The following is a 27,185-nucleotide window of genomic DNA, read 5'->3' on the forward strand; positions in this document are numbered from 1 at the left end:
TGGGAGGCCACTGCCTGTAGGGGTCTGGTAAGTGGCAACACAGTCATGCCTAAGAGACAGTTTCACCACAGCTGAGACAGAGGGAACAGCCCCCACTGGACACCCCCCCCCCGCCCCCGCCACCGGAGGTGAGCAGAGGCTTTGAGGATGCTGTGTGATGTGACTCTCGAGGTCATCCTGATCCTACGGTATTTTGTTGCAGTTTTCTGAGCTCTTCTATGGTCTTGCTGTGAGTGCCGTCTAACGGCCAGGGCAATAGGGGATCGGGGTCATCTTATGTCACCAACAGAAAACTGAAGCTTAAGTGGGGCTAAGACACCAGGACACTTTGGGGGCAGAAGCCAGATCCTAAAGGCTCCTCTAGACCCTCATTCCCTGAGAAAGTTGAGGGCCAGGGGCTCAGGGGCAACACAGGAGTCCACACCAGAGGCCATAAGCCAGATTTAGCAGCACTTTTACTTCCACATCTGAACTCCCTGGATCCTCACAACAGCCCTGTGAGGTAGGTAGGGCAGGAAGGTTTCAGAGATCCCCATTTATAGATGAGGATGCTGAGGCACAGAGAGGTGAAATGACTTGCCCAAGGTCACACAGCCAGAAGTGTAAAGGGCCCAAAGCCACCATTCTTCTGGCCCTCTAGAGGTCCCCACATCCACTCCTGTACCACTCTGTGTTCCCACCCTCTCTGACCTCTTCTGAGTCCACAAGGGCCTTCAAGGCAGGCTGACAACTAGGATTTTTCAGGAACAGCCATTGGGGAGGGCCTGATCAACTCCAGGTAGGCACTGACCTGTGTGGCAGGAGGCCAGGTCTGCCCTCCCCAACTTCCCAGTTGGACAGAGGGCCCAGTAGGTTCCAGAGCAAGGGTGGAGCTGGGCATGGTCCATGAATGAATGGGAGTAAAGGTGGGTATAAAGGTACGTGTGTCCTTTGCTAAAGATGAAGGCCACCCCCAAGGCCCAGACACCGTGTCTCAAGTGCCCCACCCTGTGCCTCCCTCATCCCACAGAGCCACAGTGAGCTTTCTCAGCAGCGAAAGGAACAACAGACATCTGCTTCTGGCACTGAACTGCTCCAGTGGACAGGTCCCATCAGGCATTCAGACCCCATCACGCAGACACAGTGCCTCCACAGCTTGACTGGGACCCTGGGCCACACCTCCGATGGCAAACAGCCGGGGCCCAGCCTGCAGACTAGAACAGGAGCAGCGGGCCGTGGGCATGGCAGGCAGTGCCTCCCAGCGCCGCCGCGCAAGGCTGAAGCCTTCCACAGAGCCCAGAGGGCACGGCTGGTTTCCTGCAGGAAGAAGACAGATGTTGTAAAGGGCACAGGCTGCAGGGGCTCCAGCTCTTTTGCTCCCTGAGCCCAGAGCGTGGCCCAGCATGCATTACCCCAGGATGGGCTATCCAAGCCTTGCTACTCATTGCCCCCATTTCGTCACTCATTCATTTATTCATTCACATTTCTATTTCTCCATTCATTCAGTGGTCATTTATCCTGTTTTTATCTCCTAGGCCCCTGCTGGTACAGAACCCACAGTTAGGTGCTGAGAGACACCCCAAAAGCTGAGCCAGGCAGACCACCCACCGATTGTTTTACAGATTGGGAAAGGGAAGCTCACAAAGCCCTGACCCCTGGAGTACCTAGAGAAGGTCAGGAGGTGGTGCTCACGCCGGGGGCTACTCTTTCCTGTCTTGGGCTCCCCTCCTATCCCTAGCCCCACAGAGACTCACCAAGGCCCCCAATGGCCACGATGTGGTCCCCAAGTGAGCCAACCACAAAGTCGGCCCTCTTATCCCTCATGCGCAGGCTGCGGGGCAGCTTGGTCCAGGACCCTGCAGGGGAGGGGAAGTCAGATCTAGCCCCCTCACACACACTGCACCCCTCCATCCCATGGAGAGTGGGAGAATAGCCCAGACCAGCCACTGCTCACCATGCTCCAGGTCGAACATCTCCACAGTGTTGACAAAGTGTGGGCGGGAGTAGAAATTGTGGGGCCCGGGCTGCTGCAGGCCACCCAGGCTAAAGACGCTGCCTTCGGCCATCGCACAGCCGGCAAAGGCCCGGCGGCTGGGCAGGCTTGGGTGTCGGGTCCAGGTACGGGCCTCCAGATCAAAGGCCTCAAAAGCAGTCACTGGGAGCTTGCCCTGGCGGCCCCCTGCCAATGGAATTGGGGCACCTGGGAGGCAGCCCAGGGGGCCTGGCAGGCTCTTCCTTTACCACGTTGCTAAGCCTTTACCACTACCCACCCCAGCTACCCATACCCAGCTGTGTGCACACCAGAGCACAGATCAACCCCAAAGATCCTTAAGCACTGGGGTTTGGTTTTCCAGCCTCAGCAGGACCACCAGAGGTCAGAGCCTCAGAGCAACCCTGGCTCAAATCAACAAAACTTCTCTTGTCCCACCATCCCAGACTAAGCTTGATCCCAACCAACCTATTTGGACTTCAAGCCAATTTTCCACATCCCCAGGTCCTTACCCAGGACATAGATCTTGTTCCCGTTCAGGAAGGTGGAGGCCCCATAGCAGGGTGTGGGCATCGAGGGCAGCGAAAACCAGCAGTCCCGGCGGGGTTCATACACCCGAACCTGGGCCTGGGGGGTTGTGTCAGGGCCCATTCCCCCCAGTGCATACACCATACCATCTGCAGAGAAAAGAGTAATACAGACTATCCCTGGGCCTGGCCACAGCACTCCACCCTGACAACTGCCCTGGTCAGGCCTGGAGGTGGCTTAGGACACACCTATTTATGGTACCCCTCCCTGGCAGCAGAATCCCTCCTGCCTGCCTGGAGTGGGGGCTGGGAGAGCTAGGATTCCCACTCTGGCCAGGGCCCCTTCAAGTGAAGAGCAGGAGGCAGCCAATCTAATTATAAGCCTATAAGCCGTCTCTGTCTCCCTGGAGACGCTATGGCAACCAAGTCTGGCATCCAAGCAGGACCAGTGGTCAGACCTGGAGGCCACAATGTAGGGACTCTCATGGGGGAAGGAGGGTGGGGGATGGTTTAAGCCAGGGGTGGGGGCCATATGGAGATCTGTTCAGCATGGAGCTCAAACTGGGGAGGGGGCTCTGGGGATCAGCTGGGGGGCTGGGAGAGGAGCTTGGGGCTGCAGGATGGGGGTACTGTCCACAAGCCTTCTGCCAGCACTTCTGTACCCTGCCCTTTCACTAGAGTAGCTTCTTGCCCTGTTATACCCTCAGGGTCAGCTGGGGGCATGTCTGGGGGCCTTGGGCAGACAGCCAGTCAGCTAGGGGCTTCCATGGCAACTGCCTCCAGGCCAGCTTGGCTTTTGTCCATCTCAGTCTCCATGGTTTGTTTGTGTGGCGTAAGGAATTTAAGCACTTGCCTGGGCTCTGAGCCAAGGCCCTGCTCCCATCCCCCTCTCCCAGACTATTTATAACTGTGGGAGTCATTGGGCCACCCCTCCTTGTCTCTTAGAAAGGAGGAATGGGGCAGGGAGGTGGCTTGGGCCTCCCATCATGCTGGCAGCTAGCCTGGGCTCTGACTCCCACCTCACAGCTGGAAAAGGCAGTTTAGGCTGCTGCTAGCCCAGCTCAGATCTAGGTAGGGAAGGGTACAAGAAACAAAGCCATGTCCAGGGCACCCAGGCAAAATTTACAGCTCTTGCCCAATCTCTGAAGGTAAGGGACCAAGTCAGGAAAGAATGGAGGGTGTTGGGGCACCTGAGGGACCTTCCTTGGGAGGCCACTCACCTCTCTCCACAGTCGCAACCCCCATGGCTGCCTGAGGGAGGGTGGCCCGACGCTCCCAGCGGCCCTCGTCAGCCAGGAAGGCCTCCACAGCAGCTACCGGGCTCTGGCCCTCATCCACACCGCCCACCACTAGCACCTGCTTGCCCAATACCACAGCAGCCGCACCAGCTCGGGCAGTGGGCAGGGGTGCCAGTGCCAGCCACGTATGTGAGGCCATGTCCAATGTCTCAGCAGTGTCCAGAGGCAGTCCAGCCCGGCCACAACCCCCCAACACTAGCAGGTGCCCATCCTGGTATGCCACTGTACCATATACCCGGCAGGTGGGCATGGGTGGGAACACCTGCCAAGCAAAGGCCCGGCCACCTCCTGTAGCCATGGTGTTCACCTCCAGTGGCAGGCCATGCTATCTGCTCAGGCTGCAGGCCTCACTGAAGGGCATGATGGGGCAGCATCTTGACTCTACTGGGGCTACAAGGGAGTGTGGGGCCAGTCCAAGGACTTTGCTTTCACCTAGAGAAAAGAGGGAAAACAAAGGGTCAGAGCCAGTGACCAGCCCCTCAGGGTACAGATGAGCAGCCTGGCCAAAAATTGCTGGTGGGAAAAGTGGAGGGCGGACACACCTCCACTGCCTAGCACACTGATGTGGAGGCCCTCCTAGAGTGGGAAGGAGGGCAGTCCCCCAGTTACCCAGGCAACTTCCCGACTTCCCATGGGGCTTGAGGGATTCTCCTTCCATACCTTGCCCTCACCTAGTTGCTCCCCGGTTGAATCTAGGTCTAGGTGGAAGGTAAGGTGACTAGGATAGGACTTTCCACCCTAACCCCCTTCCCTTTCCCTCAACAACCCTCACCCTGGTGCTCTGCATCAGTGGAGTTTTACTGTACCCTCCCCCTTAGTGGCTTCCAGCGTGCTCTGGGCAACCATCAGGGTCTCCAAACTGCTGCCAGGGATCAGACTCCAGGGTATCCTTAAAACTCCTTTTGGAGCCATTCCATGGAGTGCATCCATTCCCACCAGCAAAGGCCAAGATCAGGGTGTTTGAGACTGGGAGGGGAGGGGCTGGAGGCCAGAGTCCCACACTTCCCCTCAAGATCTACCCTCAGGGGTTTGCCCATGCCAAGTCCCCAGAGGCCTGCCTTCTTGGTGTCTGGAACGGGGAGGGGGATGATTTTTGGGAACCCACAAGCACTGGACTCTAGGTTCCCAGAGTACAGGGCGTTGCCAGCAGGAATGGGCAGCTGGACTTCACAGATTCCAAGTTCCCTGGCTTCTCCTTTCCCGCGGGGGCCACGCTCCTGGGACCCCTGGCGCGAGGGCCTCCTGGCCCCAAACTTCCAGCTCGCAGAAGGGGGGGCGGGTCCGGGCGAGCGCGCTTGGGGCTCTACACCCCGCGCCCTAAACTTCCCCTGAGCGCGGCTCCCGCGGGACTCACCGGCCGGGGCTCCGGCGCCGCCGGGGCGCAGGGTCCGCGGTTCCGGTTCCGCTGGTACCTGCTCTGGCTGGGTCTGAGGCCGGGCTCCGGCGGGGCTCCGGCGGGGATCTGGCGGGGCTCTGGCGGGGCTCCGGCTCTTCTCCGGCGCGGGGCGGGGCTGGACAGGGTCCGCCCCTCGTCCCCCCTCCCGACTCGGGAAAACCTCCCCCCTGCTTTAACCCCGCACCTGCCGTGGCCGGAGCAGGGCGCGCCGACCCATGGTCACACGCAAACCGGTGAACAGACAGACGGACATGTGGACACTGGGCCTGCCCAGGATTTGGGGTCCGACCTCAGACTGGGGGAGAAAGGAAGCAGCGGTAGGCCGCACGACACGTGTATGGTGGGGGCCGTTCTCAGCAGGACCCAGCCTGGGAGCACCGGCGAAGGGGCGGGCCAGCAGAACCTGGGGGCTTGAAGCGGGCGCCTGCCCACCACCGCTGCGCTCCGAAGAGCCCACGACAGGCTTCGCGGTGGCGCCCCCTGGAGGCCTCTTAGGGTATGTCCTGGGCCTTTTGGTGGGGGCAATGGCTCGGTCGCCCTTCCCCAAGCACGGATGAGGGCACAGAACAGGTTCTGTGGTGCACATTGAGGATAGCAGGAGGTGGAGGAGCAGAAAGTGCCAGCCTGCGTACTTGACAGGCCCTTCCACAGGCATGGGTGGGGGCAATTTTTGTGGCGGAGGGTAACAGAGCAGGTGATGAAGAGTCAGAGGCCAGGGGACCTCCCAGGCAGGTCAACTCTGGGCTTATTCTGCAGGGCCTGAGGCCTGGGCTACTCTGGGACCCAAGGCACTTTGTGACTGTCCATCTTTAGGGTTCTGGGCCTGCCTCTAGCCAACTCCGGGGTCATGAGAGAACAAGTTGGTGTGACAGAGGCAGACCTACCTCAGACCCAGACCCGGGCCCATCCTATCTTCTGAGCATTAAGAGTACTGGCTAAGTCTGTCAGCTAGGGGCCCATTTGTACAGGTCAGTGGTCACCTATGAGAAGAAGTCCTCGTGATTGTTTGTGCTTGCTACCATTTGTCCCTCTTTCGTGGACAGCGTCTGCCTCACTTTCTCCAGAAGCACACCTGGAGACTGAGATACAAGTGCATATAGTTAATGTGGGAGATGAGGACAGGAAGCACCAGTAGAGAAGTGGCAAGGAGACAGGGAAAGCAGCCAATAAAGGGGTGTGTATCAAACAAGTTCCCACTGTGGGCAACAAGGACCAAATCCTGCTGGGGACTCTGGGAGCCATTGTAGAACATGGGCCTCACATTATTGTTCCCATCAAAGCAAGGGAATGCTAAGGTATTCATTCTCAAATCTCCATCAGTCATGGGTTGAGAGCAACCTGGAGACATGAATACCCTAGCCTGCCTGACTTCTGGCCAGCCTAGAGTGTGGGCCGAGCCTTCTGACCAGAGAGAGAGTCTTCAGTCCCTTTCAGGGGCTGGCAGATGGAGTTAGATGGCCCGCATGGAAATGGTGCCAAGGCTAGTTGCAGATCCTGGCTAGAAGGCTTCCATCCTCCCACTCCACTCTGCCCCCAACATGCTCCTCACTTAGGCCAGTCACTGGTACCTTCCTCCATAGGGTATTCACACTGTCCTGCAGACCCCCTCACATTTCCCACTATTCCCTTTCCAGGCCCCTTCCTCTCTCCTTTCCAGTAATTAAGCACATATAAGCCTCCTGCTTTTAGATACCTCCCAGCACCCCAAGTCCTTCCATTGTCCCCTTCCTTCCAGTCAAACTCTTGAAGTCATCTTCTCTCACAGTTTCCATTGCCTTGGTGTTGGCCATCTTATATGTGCTACCACTGCTCCCCAAAACTTGGTATTGCCAAAGTCACCACAGAACACCATATAGCTAAAACAGGGCGGGGGGGGGGCTATGGTCTTTTTCTCAACTGAAATCTTTCTAGGCTCTTCAAAGCCTCACCCACCCTTGTGACCTTGGCTGCCTCCTGCTGCTTGTCCTGCCCCTCGGAGGCTTTTACAGGCCCTGCTTCCTCTCCCTCCCCAGAAAGTGGCTCCTCAAGACCCAGCCTTGGCTTTTCTCCCTGGCACATAGACTCCCTCCTGGGGTGATCCTTCCAAGGCCATTGGTCTCACTCACATCTAGATCTTCACCAGGTTTCTCTGCTCAGGTGGATACAGGTCTAGGGTCCATCACTAAGGGATATAAAAGATGCCAAATGGAGAAGAAGGGCTGGATCCTGGGACAGCCCTGCGGTCTCTCCAACCTCATCTCATCTGATCCCAGTTATGCCTGGGATGGGCAGCATCCACCAAAGTCCAGGTCAAGTCAGACTTGGCCCTGATGAATGATCCCAGAGAGTTCAATCTGGGACATACTGGGTACGAAGAGCCAAAAGGATCAGCCTCCCCTCAGGAAGCTAGGTACCCCAGACCATTTCCCTGAACCCATATCATCCCCACAGTTCTAATGTGTTGAAGGGACACAGACTAGGGATGGACCTACCTTTTTTTGTCCTCCACTTTGCGCTGACCTCTAGGCTGGACATCACCAGAGAGGTATCCTCTTTCCAGGACACATCTAGGCCCATATCATCCCTGGAGGCTGGGCTCTGCTTCTTCATGGAAGTGGCTTCTGTTTACACAGGCCTGGCCCCACCTGCAAACAGGGGGCCAACACTGCTGGCTTTAGAGAAGCTGTAGAAGACAGCTTGGGCAGAAGATGAGGCTGGATTGGTCCTAAGAGTGAACAACTAATCCTCAACCATGGATGGGGCAGAGATGGGGCTCACCCACAGTTGGGGACTGGGAGTGCTAAGGTGGGACTTCCTGATTGCAACCCCGAGACCCTGGCCCTTGAGACCCCATCTTTCCCTTCTCTCTACCAATACAAGGGGCCAGAAGCATTGACCCCAGAGGAACAGGAGAGTTTGCATTTCCTGCTGGACATCGTGGCTATGCTTAAAGGCATTGAGGATCCCACCACCAGGGCTGAGGCCCTGAGAAGCTCAGGTGCACAAGGTGAGGCCTAGGGTGGGGTGAGTGTTTCTCTCTAGGGGTGCCCAGACCCCTCTGTAGAGGCAGGGAAGCATAGATCAGGTAGAGGATCCTAGGGTTTTATGGGGTGTGAGGAGGGCTATCAACCAGTCTCCAAATGAAGCATCCAGTCACACTCTGTGACTGCCCATAGGCTTCCACCTGCCCCCCAGCTACCAAATTTGTACCACTGTACATGTCAGGTCCAAGAGTTATGACAATATTTTTGCCTCTTAGCTCAGCTCTAACCCAAGTACAGATGCCCCCACCATCTCATCCACGAAACCAGGACTTCCAGGTTGACTCCCAACCTGGAGTTGGGGGCCCTTGACCAAGAAGTGCCTTTGGTCAGAGCAATAGAGACCATTCTGACCCTTTAGACTCCTAGGGTTAATTTTTACCTATATCCTCTCATCTGATGCTGCTTGGGTAGTGAACCCTGTAACCACCATCCCTCTGCTGGCCCCAGGGTACATGTGGAAAGACTGTACAGGTGGAAAGAAGTCCCAATCTCTTAGGCCAAAGAGCAGGGATTTGGGGAAGAGTTAAGACTTTAGGGAGGGCTTCCTGCCACTGAGGGAGCTGAGGCTGGACCAGGGTCCTCCCACCACACCTGTGGGCATGCTCCTAAGCAAGTACACTCAGGCCCACACTGGTATGCTGGGACTCTCAGATTGGACATGCCTAGCTTTGGGCTTATTTGCAATAAATGTGTGCAAACCAGACTTTCATACCACGTGCAGTGGGCCCACTCTCAGGAACAGGGGAAGGCCTGCTGCCTTCAGAGGAGGTACAAAGAGGCTCCTGAGGGACACTCTCAGGCAGGGCACACTCCTCTTTCACCCCCTGTTCAGGCACCTGGGACAGAGGTGGGCCTTGTCAGTGGCTGCGGGAGGACTAAAAGGGTGAAGGATAGCTTGGACCTTGCCAAAAATCCCTCCCACATGTCATTCCACCATCAAGCCTCTCAGAGAAAGTGTCAGATGGGCCCCTAATCCAATGCTAGTCTGGTGCAGTCCTTCCTGGGGCAGCGGCCGAAAGTGTCTCTGCCCCTCACACTCCTGCACAGGCCCGCAAGGGTTTAGAACGGTCCCCTCTGCCACCTCTTCCAAGAAGTCTTCTCTGGTTCCCGCTTGTCTAGCCCACAGACTTTTGGGGAAACGGGGTCTCGGAGGGTCAAGGGTCATTAGGGCGGGCCAGGTCCCGGAAGCGGAAGCGTGGCGCACTTCCGGTGCGCAGCAGGCGGCCATGTTGGAGCAGCGGAGGCGGCGCAGCGGCGCGTCCTGGGTCCCCGCGGCGGCGCCGGTAGGTTGGGGCTGTGGGCCTAGCCACGCCGCGGAAGGGTCGTCCGCGAGACGGCAGGGCGGATGGGCCGGGCGGCCGGCTCCTTCGGGACCAGCGCCCTCCGCCGGCCAGGCCGAGACCCCCAACCCCCACCCCGTGCCCAAAGACCCCACCCTGGGGCTGTGCGACCCGGTCGCGCTCCCACCGCCTGCCCCGTGCATTTCGCTTCCTCTAAGGCCCCCCGCTCCTACCGTCGGCTTGGGTCTCAGGGACGCGGACTCCAAGCCTGAGGGCCCTGATCTGCCCCCACCCCAGTTCCGCTTGGATAGGGCCGCTTCCGTCCCGCATCTTTCATCAGCTTCCCCGGCCGGCCCCGGGGACACTTGTGAAGGGAAGTCAGGGGTCGGGCTGCAGTCTCTTTTCCAGAGCCTCTTGGAAAGCCCAGGAGACCCCTCCCAAGGGCCCAGGCCGACCTGAGCGGAAGAGCCCCCGATATACCCCCAATATCTGTGCCTGGAGGTAACAGGCCTCTCCTTATTGTACAGTTCACAGCCCTGGGAACTACACCCCTTGGGAAAAAAATAAAAGAACTAAAGTCATGTGTAAGGACTGTACTTGGAGAGTGGTTTCTGGAGAGGGGAAGTGCCTGAGGAAGACACCTGAGGATCCAAGAATGTTTCCAAACAAAGAGCCCCAGGGCACTTCCTCCAGGGAATTCTGAAAACTTCTGCTCCACTAGGGGGAGGAAGAAGCTGCACAGACTCACCTCTTGGCCCCAGGGACTTGCCTGATCCCTGCTGATCTTTTAATTCTCCTGTGCATCTTCGGAGCTGTCTCTGGGACCCCTCAGTGATGGGTTAGACTAGATGTTAGTCATGATTGATGGCCTACAGCTTTCAAAGAGAAGGCTGGGAGAACTTGGGTCTTCCCAGACCCAGCTCTAAATGGGCTGTACCAAAGTCTGCTTCCAAGCCCTAGTTAGGACAGTTCAAATCTCTAGAGTCCACTTTATTAACCATCTTACTCAGAGTCATTGGCTCCCAGATCTTGGGCTCTTGGTCTGGCTGCCTGGCCCCAGGCTGCCTGATTGCCTAAAGATATGTTATTAGTACCTGCTACTCATTATCTTTTTAGTTTCTGTTGAAGGAGAGTCTGGCTTTTTCCCTGGGGTTGGTCTCCATGGCTCTAGTGCTAGGAATTGGACCTCTGAGTGGACTGTCTGGGAACTCTGAAAGCAGAACTTCTGGTGGGCAGGGAGGTCCACCCCTGGGCACCTGAACAGCAGCACCTGTAGGAACAGAGATGGTCATGGACTTTGGATGTAAGTCTGGGCCCTTTGGCCAGCATTCAAGGAACATTCAAAGCTTGTATTGCCCTGCTGTCCCCTGTTTTTCCAGCTAGACCTCCCAGCCCTGACCACACATTCCAGTCACACCAAGTTTGCCTTACTCCTTCTCACTTTGGAGCCATTGCGTTGGCTGTTGCCCTTTTTGCTCCATCTCCATCTGGTCCTTCCCTATTCATCATTCATGTCCCACGTGAGTATTCCTCCCCCGGGAATCCTTCCCTTACTCATTGGCAAACTGAGCTGTGTGCCACTGTGCATTCCCAAGAACCTTGAGGGTATCTCTGTTTTGCCTTCTGTACAGGGCTCCTGGAAGACAGAGATATTTGCCTGTATTCCCAGTGTTGAGTCTACTACTAGGAATTTGGCCAAGCCCAAATCTTTCCAGGGGCCCATCAGCAGGTTGGATGGCTCTGATGAGCTTACGGGCATGTATCCTGAAGAAGCTGCCTCTGACCCATATGAGTCCCCCACCTCTACCCCCCCCATTCTCCACCATGATAGGTGGAGAAGACCAGGGTTTTGCCCCAAGGAGTGGCTTACTCTGGCCAGGCCCCTCTGTGTCAATAGATGTTATTGTGAAGAATGCTGGCCCTGATTGACCTATCTACCGGTCCTGGCCCCTATCTCGGTGCCATTCTTATTGACTCTTTTCCTCTTGCCTTGGAGGTGCCAAGCGCTGGTTTGCGGATACCCAGGCAGATCTGCAGTGCCTAATGCCATGAGCGTGGTGGTGCAGCATGTGGAGGAGAAAGCTGTGCACTCCTGGTCGCGGATCTCCACGGCAGGCAAGAAGGCCCTGGAGGAAGCGCTGCTTGTCTTTAACCCCATGAGCCAGGATCTCAGTGCCACTGAGGCCCAGCTTGTGGCTTTCCTGCAGGGCCTGCGGGATGATGGCTTCCAACCTACCATCCTGCGCAGCGGTGATGTCTATGGCTATAGTTCGTGCACAGCCAACCCCCCAAGCCAGACAAAGCTTCAAGCTCGTGCCCCCACCCCAGCTGCCACATCACCTCCAGCCAGTGCTCCCCGAACTGCCATGCGGCTGCCTGCAGGCCGGGCCACGCTGCTCCCCATGCCACTGTCTGGCAGGCTGGCCAAAGCATCCACACCAGCCCTCGCCAAGCATGCTACCACCAACCTGCTACTGAGCTCCCTGAAGCAGTCAAGTGCCAGCCGTGCCCGTGGTGCAGCAGTGGGCTTTCCCACCCACCTTTATCCAGGTGTCTACCCTGCCATGCGGCTCTCTGTTGTCCTTGAGGCCCTGGTTCCACTCAAGACTCCCATGCCATGCTTGGGTGCCAAGCACAAGGCACAGTCACTGCAGCTCTCACTTGCAGACTCTCCCCTGAAGCTGCGGAAGGGTCCAGGGAAGAGGCTGGAGAATTCCCAGCCCAAAGCTCCCAGAAAAGCCACAAGCAAGGGCCCCAAATGTCTGACTCGAAGAGGCCCCAGGGCTGGACCCCGACAAGGCACTGGGCCCCAGAGCAAGACCTACAAAGCCTCTGGTTCCCTCAGTGGCCCACGAATGAAAGGTGGCTGTGCTCTGGGCACCAAAACAGCCCAGGCCAAAGCTACCCGTGCCCAGGGCAAGGTGGCTCGAACACAAGCCAAAGCTGCCAAGGCCCGGGCAAAAGCCAAGGCAGCACGGATCAAGGCCAAGGCCAAGGCAGTGCGGGCCAAGGCCAAAGCCAAGGCAGTGCGGGCCAGGGCCAAGGCCAAGGCAGTGCGGTCCAGGGCCAAGGCCAAGGCAGTGCGGGCCAGGGCCAAGGTCAAGGCAGTGCGGGTTAAGGCCAAGGTGGCTCGGACCCAGCCCAGGGCCAGGGGCAGGCCAAAAAGGTCTGTTAAAGCCAGGACTGCAAGGAGGGGCCGGAAAAACTGCCCTGAGACTGTGGGACAGAAGAGGAAAAGGACTGAGGAGGCAAAGGATCTTCCTCCCCAGAAGAGAACACGGCTTGGCCCCCAATCCTCTAAGGTATGGCTAGGACCTGGAACGGCAAAGCTGCTGAAATTCCGGGCCATCAAGGTGGACAGGCAGTCCTCAGATGATGAGGTGCGGCAGCAGGCTCAACGGATCCTCCGTGTGAACCTTTCCCCTGTAATACGACTTCAGCCATTGCTGCCATACTCAACACCCTGATTCCTTCACGTAGCAACGTTCGGGGGAACTGAGCCCAGTTGTCTGTGTGGCCAGTGGCACAGTGTGCAATGCCCATGGATTCCACAACCCTAAGGACTCTGGGTGCCTCTCCAGGGCCCTGAGAGCCACCGGCCTCCTTTCAGAGACTGGAGGATGTGGGGTGGGGTGGGGTGGACGGGTGGGAGGGGTTGTCTCATGGCGCGATGCACTGTGACTTGTTACTCTTCAAGTTGTATGTCCACTATTCCATCTATCACGTTTTATACCTTTCCACCTTCCAGTCTCCCTGCCCACATTCCATGGTCTTTTTGTGTGGGTGTGACTGCTGGTAGGCCAGCTTGAGTGTTTAGGAAAGGTAGCCCCAGGAACAGGAATGCCAGAGAGGGTCCTGGTAGCCCAGGGAAGGTCATGGATGTGAATGAAGGGCAGCCTCCGGGCCCCTGAGGGCAGGGGCAGAGCCACTCTAAGGTGGGACACCTCCCCTTGGGGCTGCCCTGGTTGGTTATCCAGATGCTCCCTTGGAGGAGGACAATAGGTGGCTCTGTGGGGAAACTTGCAGCCTGCAGGTTTTTAGGCCAGGGAAGGGGCGGTGCAGACAGCCTGGCCTTGTCTTCCAGTCTACTCTGGCTGAAACCTTGGAGCTTTGTGTGGGCTTGTCTGGGGCAGGGCGGGGCCTAAATCGGCTGAAGTACTTCTGCCTATTCTTTCCTCTGCTTCTTTCAGGAGAGGGACTATCGTCGACTTCCCCAGTTGGTGGCAAGGGGTTGGGGCTTGAGTCGGGCCAGGGTGGCTCTGTGTTGTAGGGCCACAGAGTCCCCTCACTGACCAAGGAATTATATTGGATGGGTGGAGTGCTGTGGTCTCTGAGCCTGGAGAGTTTCCACACTGCCTCTCAGTGCTTTCTGCCTGGGTTCCAAGTTCTCTATTCCCAGGTCCAGCCTCAGCATGTCTTCCAACAGGGCCCTGTATGTTCAGACATTATTGGTTCTTCCTGCTTTGGAGAGGGTACAGGGCCCTGAGCCCTGAACAAAACTAGCTCCCTGCCCATCTGCCAGTCTTCACTGTCTGCCCAGCCTGAAAGGCAATGGCTGGGGCTGGCGGGGCGGGGGATACATTCCCCAGAGACTCCTGGAGATGAACAGCCTTTCAGAGCTAGGGGTGGAAGCCTCATTTGAATGAGAATTGGATCTTTTCTGTCTCTGAGGGTTAGTCTGAAACCTGGCCACACCAGCACCAGCTGCGTTGGATGGTGGATCTGTAGAGAAGCTCTGCTTGGTGCCCCCCTCCCCACGTTTCTTCTGCATCTGGTGACTGCTATTAATATCCTTTCCCTGGACACGGCCTCTCTTGGTTTCCCAGGCTCTGGGGACCACCCCCCCTTCTCCCAGCTGCACCATGACTCCACAACCCTGCATGCTCCTTGCCTCTGGCATCCTTGAGTTCATCTACCATGTGAATATGGGGAAGGACCTGAGGGCCACACTCAGATCCTCAAGGGCACCCCAGCTAGGGGGGCACACTCTGTATTCTCTCGGGCCTGATTCTAGCTCCAACCACCCAGGACCCCCAGCCAGGCTAACCCCTCCTTTCAGCTCTGCTGCTACCGATGGTTAGAGGTGGTCTTTTTACCTGAGAGCCATCTGGAGGGGGAGAGGAAATCATCGGGCCTCCCTGTGGGATGGGGTGAGTTGGAGGGCGTACCCCTAGGATCAATATACTCAGACCCTGCCCCTCCCAGTCCAGGCTCCCAGAACAACTGCCCATGAGGTGCCAGACAAACTTCCTCCACCCGGCTGCTCAGGCGGCAGCTGCTACCCGCCTACCAGCAACCTGATTATTGGCTGTGGCCAGAGCCTTCAAACCTCATCCACCTGTGGCCTCCATGGCCCTGAACTCTACTGCATTGTCAGTAACCTACAGGTAGGGAGGAGGGTACGGGCTCTGGAGATGGCATCTTGGATTTTCTTGGGCAGGTTCAGCACCTGTGGGAGTTCAGGTCATTGACAAGGGCCAGAGGGAGAGGCCTGTGCTGTGAAATTTTGGAGGGAGTTGTGACCGACCAGGCACCTCCTGCCTAGTCAGTCTCATTGGGCACTCCTCCAGGATGCTGAGAATTGCTTCTTTTGTGACTCTCAGGACTGGAAAAGCCATGGCATTGAGAATGTGATCTCCCAGAGTGGTCCTGGCGGCAAAAAGACCTGGTGGCAAGCAGAACGTGGTGAGGGTCCTTGTGTGCCCATGTGTGCAGGGCTGGGATCAGGGTCAAGGCCTGGCCACTGACCAGCCCTTGTGGTTACAGGTGTTGAGAATGTCACCAGCTGGACCTAAAAGATGCCTTTTACTTTACCCACCTCATCATGACTTTCAAGGTGACCCAGTGCCCGAGACTGAAAGCTTATTCTCTGCCTGCTGACCTGATGGCCACCGATGATGTTTGCCCCTGGTGACCCAAGGACCCCCTCCTGTCCCCAGACATTCTGGCTCTGCTCCTTGAGCTCTCAGTGGACCATGGCCACTTCTGGCACATGTACTGCTACTTTGCCCACAACTGCTTAGGCCTCTTTCCTGGGATTCCTCTTGTCCCTCACCACAGAGTCAGTGGCCTCATCTGTGAGCAGCATTACTCAAGACATCGAGCCTTCCACTGAGGGAGAGGTCAGGGCCTGAGGAAGGGGGGTTGGGCCCTGGGATGAAGCCAGAGGCTCAGGCTTGCTTCTTAGGTAATTTCAAAGTTCTGGATCCAGCCATTCTGGTGGAGAACCCCAATAATACCAAGGTTCAGGGTAATTATCCCCACAGCCAGTCCTGTACTCCTTTGTTGGGAAAACCAGATACTCACTGGTGGGAGGTGAGTTCCTGCCTGGGTATATGTACCCGCGAGGCAGTGTGGCAGGCAAACCAGCCCAGTCCCCCAAGGATTGTTTTCCAGCTCTGCTGCATTATGGTCCCTGTTACGGCTCCCCATTCCTGTCCCATGTTCCCCATACCTGTGCCCAGTGCATAGGGGCTGGCATGGGTAGCAGTTTTCACCTCTGTCCCTTATCTCTGCCCCATCACTGAATTCTTTTGTGAGGCCCCATTGTGGTCCTCATCACTGCTGGCCATGCCAGCCCAATCTTTGCCCCCCACCTCTGCTCCTATCACACTGTACCTCATAACACTCCCCTTTGTGAGCCTCCGTCACTGTTCCCCATCACGGTCCCCTGTCTGCCCTCCCCACTTTGATTCATCACCCTGGCCTTCATTGGTACCCTGCGTTCCTGAAGCTGCCTCTAGGTGGCGCCAGGGCGTCTCTGGGTGTGACCGCTTCCTTGTAAAACAAGTCTTGTTAAAGGACAAGAGAGACATACATAATCATAACCCAGCAGGGCAGCCCAGAGCCAGGCCAGGAGAGTACCAGAGCAGGAGGACAAACCCTGAAGTAGCTTTTTCTCTACATTCTACGCTTTCCACCCACCTTGACTTCGATTGTTACCAACTACTTACCCTGAGCACACGCACACACGCCCCCCGCCTTACTAGGGCCTAGAGCAGCTGCTGTGTGTTCCTCAGATCAAGAGAAAGGGGAGCTCTGGCAAAGAGATACAGGAGGTGGCCTCATCTTGGTAGCTGACTTAAGCTGTGAGGAGCAAGAGGAGCCATGGACCCATCTTTCCATCCATGTGTACATTTAACAAGTGCCCATGGAGCCCCACTGTGTGCCAGGCATCTTCTGGGCCTTGCTCAGTGGGGAGCAGATAGACAAGTTATCTATCTTGGAGCTGACATAAAAATGAGAAAGGCAGTCAATAAATAAACATACCTTATGTGGTTTGGCTGGATCATAAGCTGATTTCTAATGACGGGCTGGGGACTGGAATCCTTTACTGCCTTGGGGAAGCAGGTTTCCAATATCTAGAGATACCAGAAAGGGGTGTCCAGGAAGCAGTGGGATGTGCAGGTCTCAGCTCCGGGGTGATATCAGGTCTGGAGTAGTGCAGAGGTGGGATAATTACCATTAGGCTCTGGTCATCCTAAAATGGTATAATCAGGGGAGCAGGGATGAGAGAGTCCTACAGCATGGGTGCTGGAGGAAGTGGCCGCAATGATGTAGAGAGGGGAGAGACTCCACCCCAATTCCTTCTCTATCTCAGCCATAGAGGGGTAACAACCAGTGTACCTGAGGGCTCTCGATCTGTCTCCAGAGCTCCTGCGTGTGACTAACCTCCGTGTGAACTTCAAATTGCACACACTGGGTGACAGGCCCCAGGGGGGCCTCAAGGGACACCCCTTCTACTACTATGCCCTCTGAGCTTGTGGTCCAAGGCAGCTGCCTGTGCTATGGCCATGCCTCTGCGTGCAGGCCTGCACCCAGGGTCCCACCCAATGTGGAAGGCATGGTGAGTACCATAGGAGGGGCATCCTGTGGCTGGTGGGAGGGCAAGCTGGGGGACCGGGGCAGACTCGTCTTGCCCTCCTCCCTGCCAGGTGCATGGCCTTTGTGTCTGCTGCCACCACAGAGCTGGTACCCACTGTGAGCACTGCCAGGACCTGCACCAGGACCACCCATGGCAGGCAGCAGAGCCTGGGCACCCCCATGCCTGCCAGGCCAGCCCACTCCATATCCACCTTCCTTGTTCTGCTCCAGAATGTGAGTGTCATGGGCATGTCTGCAGTTGTCACTTTGACATGGCCCTGTATCTCGCATCTGGCAAGGTGAGTGGAGGTGTGTGTGATGCATGTCAACACAACACAGCTGGGTGCCACTGTGAGCTCTGCCAGCCCTTCTTCCACCGAGATCCCAGGGAGGGTCCCTGCTCCCTTCATTCCTGCAAATGTGAGCCCTCCAACTCCCAATTCTAATTCTGACCCTGTTCCTTCACTTTCAGTGGTGACCTCTGACCTGACTCTGTCCGCACTTCTGACCCCTGATCTAGCCTGTGACTGCAACCCTTTGGGTGCCCTGGAAAGGGGTTTGTGTGATGCCCACACAGATGAAACCTCGGGCCTCCTCTCTGGGCAGTATCGCTGCAAAGTTCACGTGTGGGGCCAGCGCTGTGACTCCTCTGGCCTGGTCACTACGGCCTGAGCCTCTCGCAGTCAAAGGGCTGCCAGTGTGAGTGACCCTCAGAGTGGACCCCCACCCCCAGGTCCTCCTCGCTCTGCCCCCAATTACTGCCCTAATAATGCATGCACTTACCTACCCCTGCAGCAGTCTCATTAGCACCCTGACAGCCCTGTACCTTCGCCTGCAGGTGCAATCCCCGGGGCTGTGTCCCTGGCACTCATGCCTGTGATCTCTCCAGTGGTGCCTATCACTGCAAACGCTTTGTCTCCGGATGGGACTGCAGCCGTTGTCTGGTGAGGCTTGACCCGTCTTCTGATTTGACCTTGATTTTGGGTGCTGAGCTTCTAGAAGCTGACAAGTACAAGGTTGTAATCAGTGTGACTGCAGACTAAGCCTTGCTGGTGGGTTGTTGCCACTTCCTGACCTGGTCACTAGAGTCAGTGCCACCTTGGCTAGCTGAAGCAGCACATGCCCTCAGGTGGGAGCTTTGGGAACAAAAGAAAGAAAAGCATTTAAAGAAGTTACAACAGTATTATGCACTGAATTTAAAGGTGTTTCACAGCAAAAGTGTTTGAAGGGACACTCAGTGTATCCCCTTCTTGCCTCTCCTTGAACATTACAAATCCTTTGTTTAACTTTTATTTTAGCCCTGGCTGTGACCTCATCTTCTTACCTCTTACCTCCCCTCCAAGAAGCCGTGCAGGAGTACACCATGGTCTCCTCTCCACTTCTCAGCCAGAGGCAGAAGAGCATTCAAGCCCTGGACTCACGCTCGCTTCTTCCTGCAATGAGCAGTCCCAGCATATGGCCTTCCAGGCTCCTGACCCTCCTCTCCTTGCCCAGGTCTTCCTGTCCTTCCTCCACCCACCTACTCTCTCTTATAGCCCAACTTCTGGGGTCTGAGTAGTGACTCTCTAGGCTGTCGGCCCTGTGACTGTGACTTTGGGGGTGCCTACAGCAACAGGTACAAGGCAGGGACTGGGGGTCCAGGTCAAGGGACAAGAATTGGGAGTTGACTCTGTCCTGTCCCCACCCCTATGCTGGCTCAGGTGTTCTGCAGGAGAGGGCATCTGCCTCTGCCGTCCCCACCTCCGTCTCCACTGCCGTGAACGCTTGTCTGGGTCCTTCTGTGCTGCACTCGACCAGGCCACTGCTGAAGCTGAGCTTGGTCTGGGCTTCCAGCCTGCTGACCCCCAGCTGCCTGTGAGTGTCCAGGAAGGGCAGGGGCAGGAGGAAATCAAGGCTCACACCTTGGTGCTCAGGGGAGGGAGAGAGTGTCCAGAGAGAGCTAGTTGGAAGAAGAGGCCAGACAGAGTTAGGAAGGTGAGGCAGGTCCAAGTGAGGCAGCATCAGCATAGTCAGAAGTTTGGTGTCTTGGATGCAGCCCATACTCCCAGGACAGGGAATTCCCTGGCAGTTCTGTTGTTAGGACTCCCAGCTCTCACTGCCTCGGGCGAGGGTTTGACCCCTGCTTGGGGAAGTAGGATCCCACAAGCTGCACAGCGCTGACAAAAAAAAATCCTCACCCAGGACAGTGTGGGGGGACACTGACACCTGGCTTGCCCCCAGGGAGCCCCTGAGCCTTCTCCTCCCCACTGTACACAAGCCCCAGGGACCTCCTCTGGTTGGCTGAGGCCCCGACTTCAGAGACAATGTGTCCCTTGATGTGCCTCCACCCTGCCAGGTGAGCCCGTTACAAATACCAGTTGCCCAAGGTAAGGAGTGTGAGGAACAGGGTTGGGTCACAGGCCACTAGGTCTTAGTAGGGATGGGCCCAAGCCCTGGGGCTGTGAGTCCCTGGGGTCTTAGAAGAATGGGAACCTAAATCCTGAGGGTCCTAGGTCCTGGAGTGGTCCGGACCTGGGAGTCAGTGTCTCACATCCAGGCCCCAAAGGAGCCCCTGCCCCTGCATCAGGGAGCTGGCTGTGCACTCTGGACTGGCTTTGCACGTGTGGTTAATGGGGCTGGCCTCTCTCTTCTGGCACCCATAGCGCCTTCTGCCCCGGAGTGTGACATTGTCCTACGCTATGAGACCCAGGTCAGTAACGTGGGTGCCAGGCAGGTGGATGGGTGGTGCTGGGTGGTAGGTAGGGGCAGCTCTATGACCACTGACCCCTAACCCTAGGCACCTGAAGAGTAGTAGGCATTAGTCAGGGTCCGTGCTCAATCCCAGCCCAGCAGTACCCACTGTGCCCATCTGCTGCCCTTAGAGCAGCTGTTCCAGGTGGCCTTGACCCAGGTACACAGGTAGGCTAGACCCCATGACCCCCAAAATACCAAGACACTGTTATGTAGCCAACACATTCAAAGCAGTACCCAAACAAAGTAGAAACCTCCCAATATGGAATACCATCATGTCATAGAACAATCAAAACAGGGACCTAATTTAAAACAGGGCAGTGTTTAAGAAGTTGGTCTTTTTCCATTGGTGGTATGATGAAATGTTGGACCCCATATCTGCACAGTGGAAATGGGGCATTCCTCGGACCACATGATCATGACCTCCTTACCCCACCCTGACTCCTCTCCCCCGTCCCTGCAGAGCTGTGTTTCTATCCAGACTTTTCTGCTTTGAACCTGGAAAACGCTACTCCATGACCCTGTGGCTATGGCAGACCAAGGGGGTGTGGAGACCTGGGAGGGGGGCACCATCCTTCTGGATTCGGTGAGATCCTAGGGATTCCACCCCACATCTGGGTGGAGACACAAATTAGCAGGACAATATGGATGCAGTGGGCTCAGGGGACAGGGCGTTGTGAGACCTAAGAGTTGTACCAAGAGGATTGAGATAGGTGGAGAGTGTAGGGAGGGGGAATCAGGCAGGGGAAAAGCACATGCCAAGGATAGACGGTGATGGGAATTCCCTGGTGGTCCAGTGGTTAGGACTCTGTGGTTTCACTGCCGAGGGCGCAGGTTCGATCCCTGGTTGGGGAGCTAAGATCCCACAAGCCACAAGGTGTGGCCAAAAAAAAAAAAAAAAAAAAGAGTTTGCAAGGATAGAAGGTGAGACTGGCAGGTGCCAGACCTCACAGGAACTTGTGGGCCAGGCGAAGGGCTTATCCTGGGGAAATGGGGAGCCCTGGAAGGGATTTGAGCAGGGAAGAGACATGGGGAGGATGGATTGTTAGAGGGAAGCTACTTCAATGATTCTGAGTGAGAGGTGGCATTGCCTGGACTAGATCAGGGCTACTGGAGAGGAAGGAGAAACAGAATCAAAAGAGAAACAGGAAAGGGGCGGGAAGGGGCTGTGACGGCCAACGTATAGAAGTTCCATTGTAAATGTTAGTGAATGGGGCTGGGTTCACTACCCACTGCCCTCCACCCTCTACCTTCCTACTTGGTTGTGCTCCTGCCACAGGTGAAAGGGTTGCCTGGACTGAGCTCTGTGGACCCTGGGGCCACAGGGCACTTGCAGGAGCTCCACAAGGCAGACTGCATCAAGGCAGTGAGGATGAGCCTCTCCAGCACTATGCCTGAGGCCTGTGCCCGCCTTGCCTGCAGCATCTCTGCCCTGTTCAAGGGGGGTGGCCTTGGTGAGTGTGTGGCCCTGGCTTGAGGGGGCTGAAGGATAGGGGTTGCAGGAGGTACCATGAGATTCATCTGATCTTACCCTTTCTCCTGGCAGCATGTGAGTGCCACCCCCAGGTTTCACTGAGCACCGAGTGTGCCCTGCTGGGTGGGCAGTGCCGCTGCCACCCTAACATTGTTGGTCGTACCTGTGACCACTGCAGGTGGAACATATGGCTTCCGGCCCACTGGCTGCTGTGGTGAGGCCTCAGGGCCAGTGGGTGTGGGGTCTAGGACCAGCCATCTCCTTTCTCTAGGGCTTGATTGCCCTGTCATTTCCCACAGAGTGCTGCTGCCACACCAAGAGTGCCACCAATGCCATTTGTAACCCTGTGAACGGGCAGTGCCCATGTCGGGCAGGCCTTGCTGGTCACTGCTGTGACCACTGCCCCTATGGCTGGTGGGGCTTCCCATGCTGCCAAACCTGTGCCTGCAATGGAGCTGCTGAGTTGTGCTATCCACTCACAGGAGTCTGCCAGGACTGCCACGGGGCCACAATGGGCCAGCACTGTGAGAGGTGAGGCTGCCACTGGAAGGGTTGGGGAGGGATCATGAGGAGTGGACTAGGCCCCATTCCATGTGCTCCTGCCCCCAGGTGCTTGGATGGCTACTACGGAGACCCCACCCTGGGCTCAGGCCAGCAGTGCCGGCCCTGCCTCTGTCCTGGGCACCCTGGCTCAGGCATCTCTCATGGGACTTCCTGCCATGTGGACAGCACCAGTGGATGTGTCCTGTGTCTCTGTGCACCTGGCTATGCAGGTGAGGCATGGTTGCCAGTGACAAACCCATGGCCCTGCTCACTTGTACACAATCCCATCAGGTCCACGAGGCAAATCTTTGCCAGTGTCACCTGTGTGTTTGAGCTGCAGGGTGCGCTCCTCTCCTCAAGAAGTTCCCATTCTTGAGGAATTATAGTCATGGAACTTGTAAGCCAAGGGTCATAATATAGATATTGTGTCCTCTGCCCTCCTGGCTGGACCTCAGACCTTTTGGCTGGTTAAGTGGGACCCAGAGGCCCCAAAGGTACAGGAACACTACTGAGACAGCCCACACATACCCCAATCCACTCCAGGCCCCCGCTGCGACCTCTGTTCCTCGGGCTACTTTGGGCACCCTTGGCCAGGAGATGACCCCAGAAGGAGTCCATTCCAGCCCTGCCAGTGCAACAACAATATTGATCCCGTGATCCAGCCACCTGTGACCCCCACAGTGGACACTGCCAGTGCTGTCTGCACCACAGCCATGGCCCTGGCTGTGCCCACTGTGGGCCTGGCTTCCAAGGCAGTGCCCTGCACCAAGGGGGCTGCTGGCATGAGTGTGTGAGTGGGATGGGTGAGGGTATCCCAAGGTGGGGGGTGCGTTCTCTTTCCTCAGACCCCGTCAAGCCCTTCCTCTCCCCGGGCTGTGGCTGTGGCTGCCGGGGCACCGTACCTGCGAGGTGCCTGTCTGGGGCTGAAGCCTGCTTCTGCAACCAGGTCAGCTGGCAGTGCCCCTGCTGCCCGCACACACTGGGGGGGGACTATAGCCGCTGTGCCCCCCTCTTCTGGAACCTGGGGGGGCCTGAGGCTGCGAGCCCTGCAGCCACCGTGCCCAACACACTTTGCAACCAGTGTATCACCCAGTGAGTGAGCCCTTGTCGCATATAGCATGTGGCAGTGGCCAGGTGTGAGGGAATGTGTGTGCCTGTGGTGTGATTTATGGCTGGTGTGAGTGTGAGTGTTAATGTGATAACCAGCAGTGGTGTGTGTGGCTACAAGCAGCTGTGTGTGCTCTTGTGCAACATTAGCTATGAGCAGACATGAGACCACAGGGGCCTGACCTCGCGTGCCACCATATGTTGGCGTGTAGGTGAAGCACTGTGAGTGGGTCATGGGAAGCAGAATGAGTGTGGCACTGGTGGGGCCGGGTGCATCTGGGAAGGAGACAGAGGAGACACGGGCGGAGGGGGAGGATTGGGAGATGCAGGCAGGGATGGATCGCGGTAGGAAGCGAGTGTTTCCAGGAGGAGAGATGTCAGGGACTGAATGAGATGAGGTCTGAAGTGTGTTCTCGAGTCCTTGGTGAGGAGAGGGTGGGAGTCGGGTGGTGAGGAGAGGGTGGGAGTCGGGTGGTGAGGGTGTCGAAACAGTGAGGTGCTCCACTCAGGACACAGAGGAGCAGGTCAGGAGTTGAGAACCCAGAGGGCCGGTCTGTGAGAGGCGAGGCTGGCAATGTAGGGACAAGGTGGGGGCCGGCCAAGGGGGTCAGACCAGAGGAAGCAGGAGGGGAGAAGCCCTCAGCCAAGCACAGGTATGAGTGCTGCCTGGGCAGGAACAGCTGTGTGCTGTGTGCTGTCTCTGAGCTCTCCTTTCCTTCTCCCTCCCCCAGAGGAGGCTCTTTGTTTCCGAAGACTGGCCACACACTCTTCCTTCAGGTCATGGGTCAGTGCTCCTGCAAGGCAGGATTTGGGGGCCGCACGTGCTCCTGGTATCAGGATGGGTACCGGGGTGACCCAGAGCGGGAGTGCAGAGGTGAGCAGGGCATTCACAAAATCCACCACCAGGGGTGAGGCTGTCCTGACGGGATCCTCCCTGTGGGGTGGCAGAGGAGCCACCAGATTGTCCTGAGGGAGAGCATGTGTTTATTGCTGTTTTCTTCAAAACTTAAATACTTGTGAAAACAGCTGTAGGGAAAGAGTGTTGGCAAGGCCAGGTCGGGTAGGCCTGCGGAGCAGACACATTGGGTGGTTCTTTCCTGACCCCGCCTGCCAGTCTTGACACTAACTGACCCCTGCCTGGGCTGTAGAGCACCTGGAGCCCTGTGCCGTTTTCCTGCCCAAAGGCTGCCATGCAGTATGGCCTCTCTGGCTGGGGTAGATGCCAGTACCCGTGACCGTTCTCTTTTTTTAAAAAATATTTATTTATTTATTTTGGCTGTGCTGAGTCTTAGTTGCAGCATGTGGGATCTTTTTAGTTGTGGCATGTGGGATCTTAGTTGCAGCATGCATGCGAGATCTAGTTCCCCAACCGGGGATCGAATCCGGGCTCCCTGCATTGGGAGCGCGGAGTCTTACCCACTGGACCACCAGGGAAGTTCCCCCACGGCTGCTCTGAGCAGTGGCTTAGGTGAGGCTCTCATACTCACACAGGATCATTCTCCTCCTCAGGCTTCTTGGCAGCAAGGCTAGGGTGAGTGCTGCTTGCTCCCTACCCTGACCCTCTCTCCCCCACAGCCTGTGCCTGTGACCCCCAGGGCTCCATCTCACCCAGCTGTGACCCACACACAGGCACCTGCTGCTGCAGAGAGGGCATCTCAGGGCTGAAGTGCCAGGCATGTGCCCGTGGCTCCAGAGGTGGCTTCCCACACTGCACGTCCTGCCCTCCCTGTTTCACCTCCTGGGACCAACACCTGGCTCTGCTCCAGCTGCAGCCGGACACTGTGGCCCATGAAGTGGCCACCTTACACCAGGGGATGCATGGCTGGGGTGCTGGGGGCACCTTCAGGCCTGAAGGGGGTACTCCAGCAGGCCCAGATACTCCTGGAATCTCCTTCCCCCGCTGTGGGGCCCCAACGACAACTTATGGAATGGATAGCTGGACTCAGGCAAGGGGTCTGGGGTCAGTAGGAAGGAGGTCTCCAGCTAGCCTCCCAGGGTCAGGGATTCAGAGGGTCTTGGGTTGGCCTGTCTGAGTCCTGGGTCTGGGAGTGAGGTGAGTTTTCTTGAGTGAGGGATCAAGAAGGAAAGGGCATCTCTAGCCAGGCTGATACTCCATTCTCCCACAGGCCGGAAACAACCACACTGACCCAGACACTGTGGGCCAAAGGACAGGTTGTAGCAGAAAGAGAGCCATGGGTTAGGGGGCAGTGTGAACATCTGGAAGAATTATCCCAGGAGCTAGACTGTGTCAAGGGTTTGGCCTGACTCAAGAAGGCCACAGGAGCCCAAGGTGAGGCCAAGTAGGTAGGTAGGTGGGCCGCAGGTGACTGTGGGATGTAGGCTGGGGCAGGAGGAAGGGACCAGGTGCCTTTGCTTACATATCTGGGGGACCCAGGAGTCTGATTGACCCTGCCAGTGGACCCCTGAGCCAACCCTGTGACTATCGTTCCTATCCTCTGCAGGTGCTGAGGCCCAGGACTGCTCAGCTGCCCTGCTTTCTCAAGAGGCCATGCTTACAGCCCAGGTCGTGGCCACAGTTGGAGGACCAGACAGCATCCTGGGACAGGCCCAGGAGGCCTGGCGGTGGACAGAGAAGCTGCTGTGGGGGATGGGCCGGCCCAGAGGGACAGCTGTGTGGCAGCTGAAATTGAAGGGGCTGGTCCACAGGGCCCAGAGGCTGCACCCTCAGCTTCTGCAGCTCCTAGTCAAAGCTGGAGTGGTAGGTGGAGATATGGGTCACTGCGGGAGGCTTTGCCAAGGCGAGGACTCTCTCCTAGGGGTAAACTGTGTGTAGGGCAATGGGAGAGCTGGGACATGCATTCCTCACTGGATCCCCTAGGAATGTAGGGGTCGGGGACCTCGGTTGGTCTATGTTCCTGTGCCCTGTGGTGTTCCATCTTGTCCTGGGACCCTGCCTACCTCCCAGTGGGCTCTGGTTACCTCCCATAACTCCTCCTATAGCCTGGACATGGTGGTCACAGACTTGGAGCAGTGTCAGCGACTGGTACAGAGCCATGGGGGCTGTGGAGGAGAGCATGGTGGGAGTCACAGGGTACCATGGCTTGGCCATGGGGTTGCAAGAGACATATTCCACATCTGACCCACCCCTACCAGAAACAGCAAATCCAGGCCACTGCAAGCTCCACGGGAATCCAGGCCTGGGAGATGTGGCGTCATGCAAAGGGGTCTGGGGTGTGGCCACCATGGCTCACATGCAAGCAACTGTGCAGCCCATCCAGCATTTCCTCTTGGATACATGTCTGCTTGTTTTGTGTCTGTTCACAGCTGAGGTCAGGGGCAGGGGCAGGTGGGCATCCAGGACACTGCTATGATACTCCTTCTAGAAAGAGGAATACTCATCACAGCTGACCAGGGGTCAGGTGGGAGCACTAGTGTGCTCATAAATGTTTAACAAGTGGGGCCTGGGGGTCAGGAGGAACTGGTTTGTAGTGTTTGTCAATTTCTATGGCGTCAGTAATCCCCACCGTGACTGATTTCAGTCTACCTGTCCTTTAACAACTGATTCACAGAATTCCTGAAAATTTAACAATTGGCTCTTGGAAGCCTCTAGCACACTGTGTAGTCATGTCAGAGGCAGGGTCAGTGAGAGATTAGGGTCAAAGTTCGTTGGGTCAGGGATCAGAGTTCACATCCAGGATCCCTACATCCATCCCCACAGATGCTGTGAGTGTGGAGCTGGTGGCATGCCATGCGCTGGCGGTGCCCCTCCCCCAAGGTGGGGCAGCGGGCATTGCCCTCCTGCTGGATCAGATCCAGGGTGCCTTCCCTGTGCCAGATGCCGTAGGCCAGGAGCTGCCCAAAGCTGAAGGTGTTCTCCATCAGGCACAGCAGACCAGGTGAAGGGCCAGGAGGCTGGAGGTAGAGGTCAGAGGTTGGGGAGGAAAGGAATGCTGGACTGACTGATCATCTGTGTCCTTCAGGGAGGGTACAGCCAGGGCCCTGGACCAAGCACTG

The 27,185-nt window shown here is 57.0% G+C and overlaps 3 protein-coding genes across 8 annotated transcripts in view; 2 read left to right on the top strand and 1 right to left on the bottom strand.

Annotated features, from left to right (window-relative positions):
* The window catches only part of CCDC71 (coiled-coil domain containing 71), a 29,286-nt gene extending 12,505 nt beyond the window's left edge, over positions 1 to 16,781 (top strand). Inside the window, exons 1-3 of one of the 6 annotated variants that reach the window (XM_067044307.1) lie at positions 5,230 to 5,686; positions 8,050 to 8,176; positions 11,490 to 16,781. In XM_067044307.1, the coding sequence (XP_066900408.1) occupies positions 11,542 to 12,960 (1,419 nt within the window). In that variant the 5' untranslated portion in view covers positions 5,230 to 5,686; positions 8,050 to 8,176; positions 11,490 to 11,541 and the 3' untranslated portion in view covers positions 12,961 to 16,781. Of the gene's footprint in view, positions 1 to 5,229; positions 5,687 to 8,049; positions 8,177 to 9,413; positions 9,497 to 10,773; positions 10,797 to 10,872; positions 11,014 to 11,124 lie in introns of those variants that run through there. The other 5 variants (XM_067044306.1, XM_067044305.1, XM_059076300.2 and 2 more) reach the window with 5 other exon arrangements.
* Positions 438 to 5,566, bottom strand: KLHDC8B (kelch domain containing 8B). Its single transcript, XM_059076299.2, has 6 exons — positions 5,149 to 5,566; positions 3,717 to 4,226; positions 2,482 to 2,646; positions 1,934 to 2,158; positions 1,734 to 1,835; positions 438 to 1,296 (listed from the first exon to the last, which is right to left on the bottom strand). Exons 2-6 carry the CDS (start codon positions 4,090 to 4,092, stop codon positions 1,100 to 1,102), a joined length of 1,065 nt encoding a protein of 354 aa, XP_058932282.1. The 5' UTR covers positions 4,093 to 4,226; positions 5,149 to 5,566; the 3' UTR covers positions 438 to 1,099.
* Positions 16,782 to 21,248: 4,467 nt separating the features above from the next.
* LOC131764111 (laminin subunit beta-1-like) lies at positions 21,249 to 26,973 on the top strand. The gene is made up of 5 exons (XM_067044310.1): positions 21,249 to 21,540; positions 21,860 to 22,091; positions 22,170 to 22,333; positions 25,673 to 25,929; positions 26,890 to 26,973. Exons 1-5 carry the CDS (start codon positions 21,297 to 21,299, stop codon positions 26,896 to 26,898), a joined length of 906 nt encoding a protein of 301 aa, XP_066900411.1. The 5' UTR covers positions 21,249 to 21,296; the 3' UTR covers positions 26,899 to 26,973.
* The last annotated feature ends 212 nt before the right edge of the window (positions 26,974 to 27,185 follow it).

Source organism: Kogia breviceps, chromosome 10 (genome assembly GCF_026419965.1).
Source record: "Kogia breviceps isolate mKogBre1 chromosome 10, mKogBre1 haplotype 1, whole genome shotgun sequence".
Lineage (NCBI taxonomy): Eukaryota > Metazoa > Chordata > Mammalia > Artiodactyla > Physeteridae > Kogia > Kogia breviceps.

What these genes read in the sequence shown, in the direction of transcription:
- KLHDC8B (XM_059076299.2), bottom strand. Translation starts at nt 4,092, where the DNA reads ATGGCTACAGGAGGTGGCCGGGCCTTTGCTTGGCAGGTGTTCCCACCC. An exon ending in GGTTGCGACTGTGGAGAGAG is followed by an intron (nt 2,647 to 3,716) that starts GTGAGTGGCCTC and finishes TTTTCTCTGCAG; the next exon opens with ATGGTATGGTGTATGCACTG. An exon ending in GAACAAGATCTATGTCCTGG is followed by an intron (nt 2,159 to 2,481) that starts GTAAGGACCTGG and finishes TTCCATTGGCAG; the next exon opens with GGGGCCGCCAGGGCAAGCTC.
- LOC131764111 (XM_067044310.1), top strand. Translation starts at nt 21,297, where the DNA reads ATGGGGCTGGGTTCACTACCCACTGCCCTCCACCCTCTACCTTCCTAC. An exon ending in GTTCAAGGGGGGTGGCCTTG is followed by an intron (nt 21,541 to 21,859) that starts GTGAGTGTGTGG and finishes CATTTCCCACAG; the next exon opens with AGTGCTGCTGCCACACCAAG. An exon ending in CTGTGCACCTGGCTATGCAG is followed by an intron (nt 22,334 to 25,672) that starts GTGAGGCATGGT and finishes TATCCTCTGCAG; the next exon opens with GTGCTGAGGCCCAGGACTGC.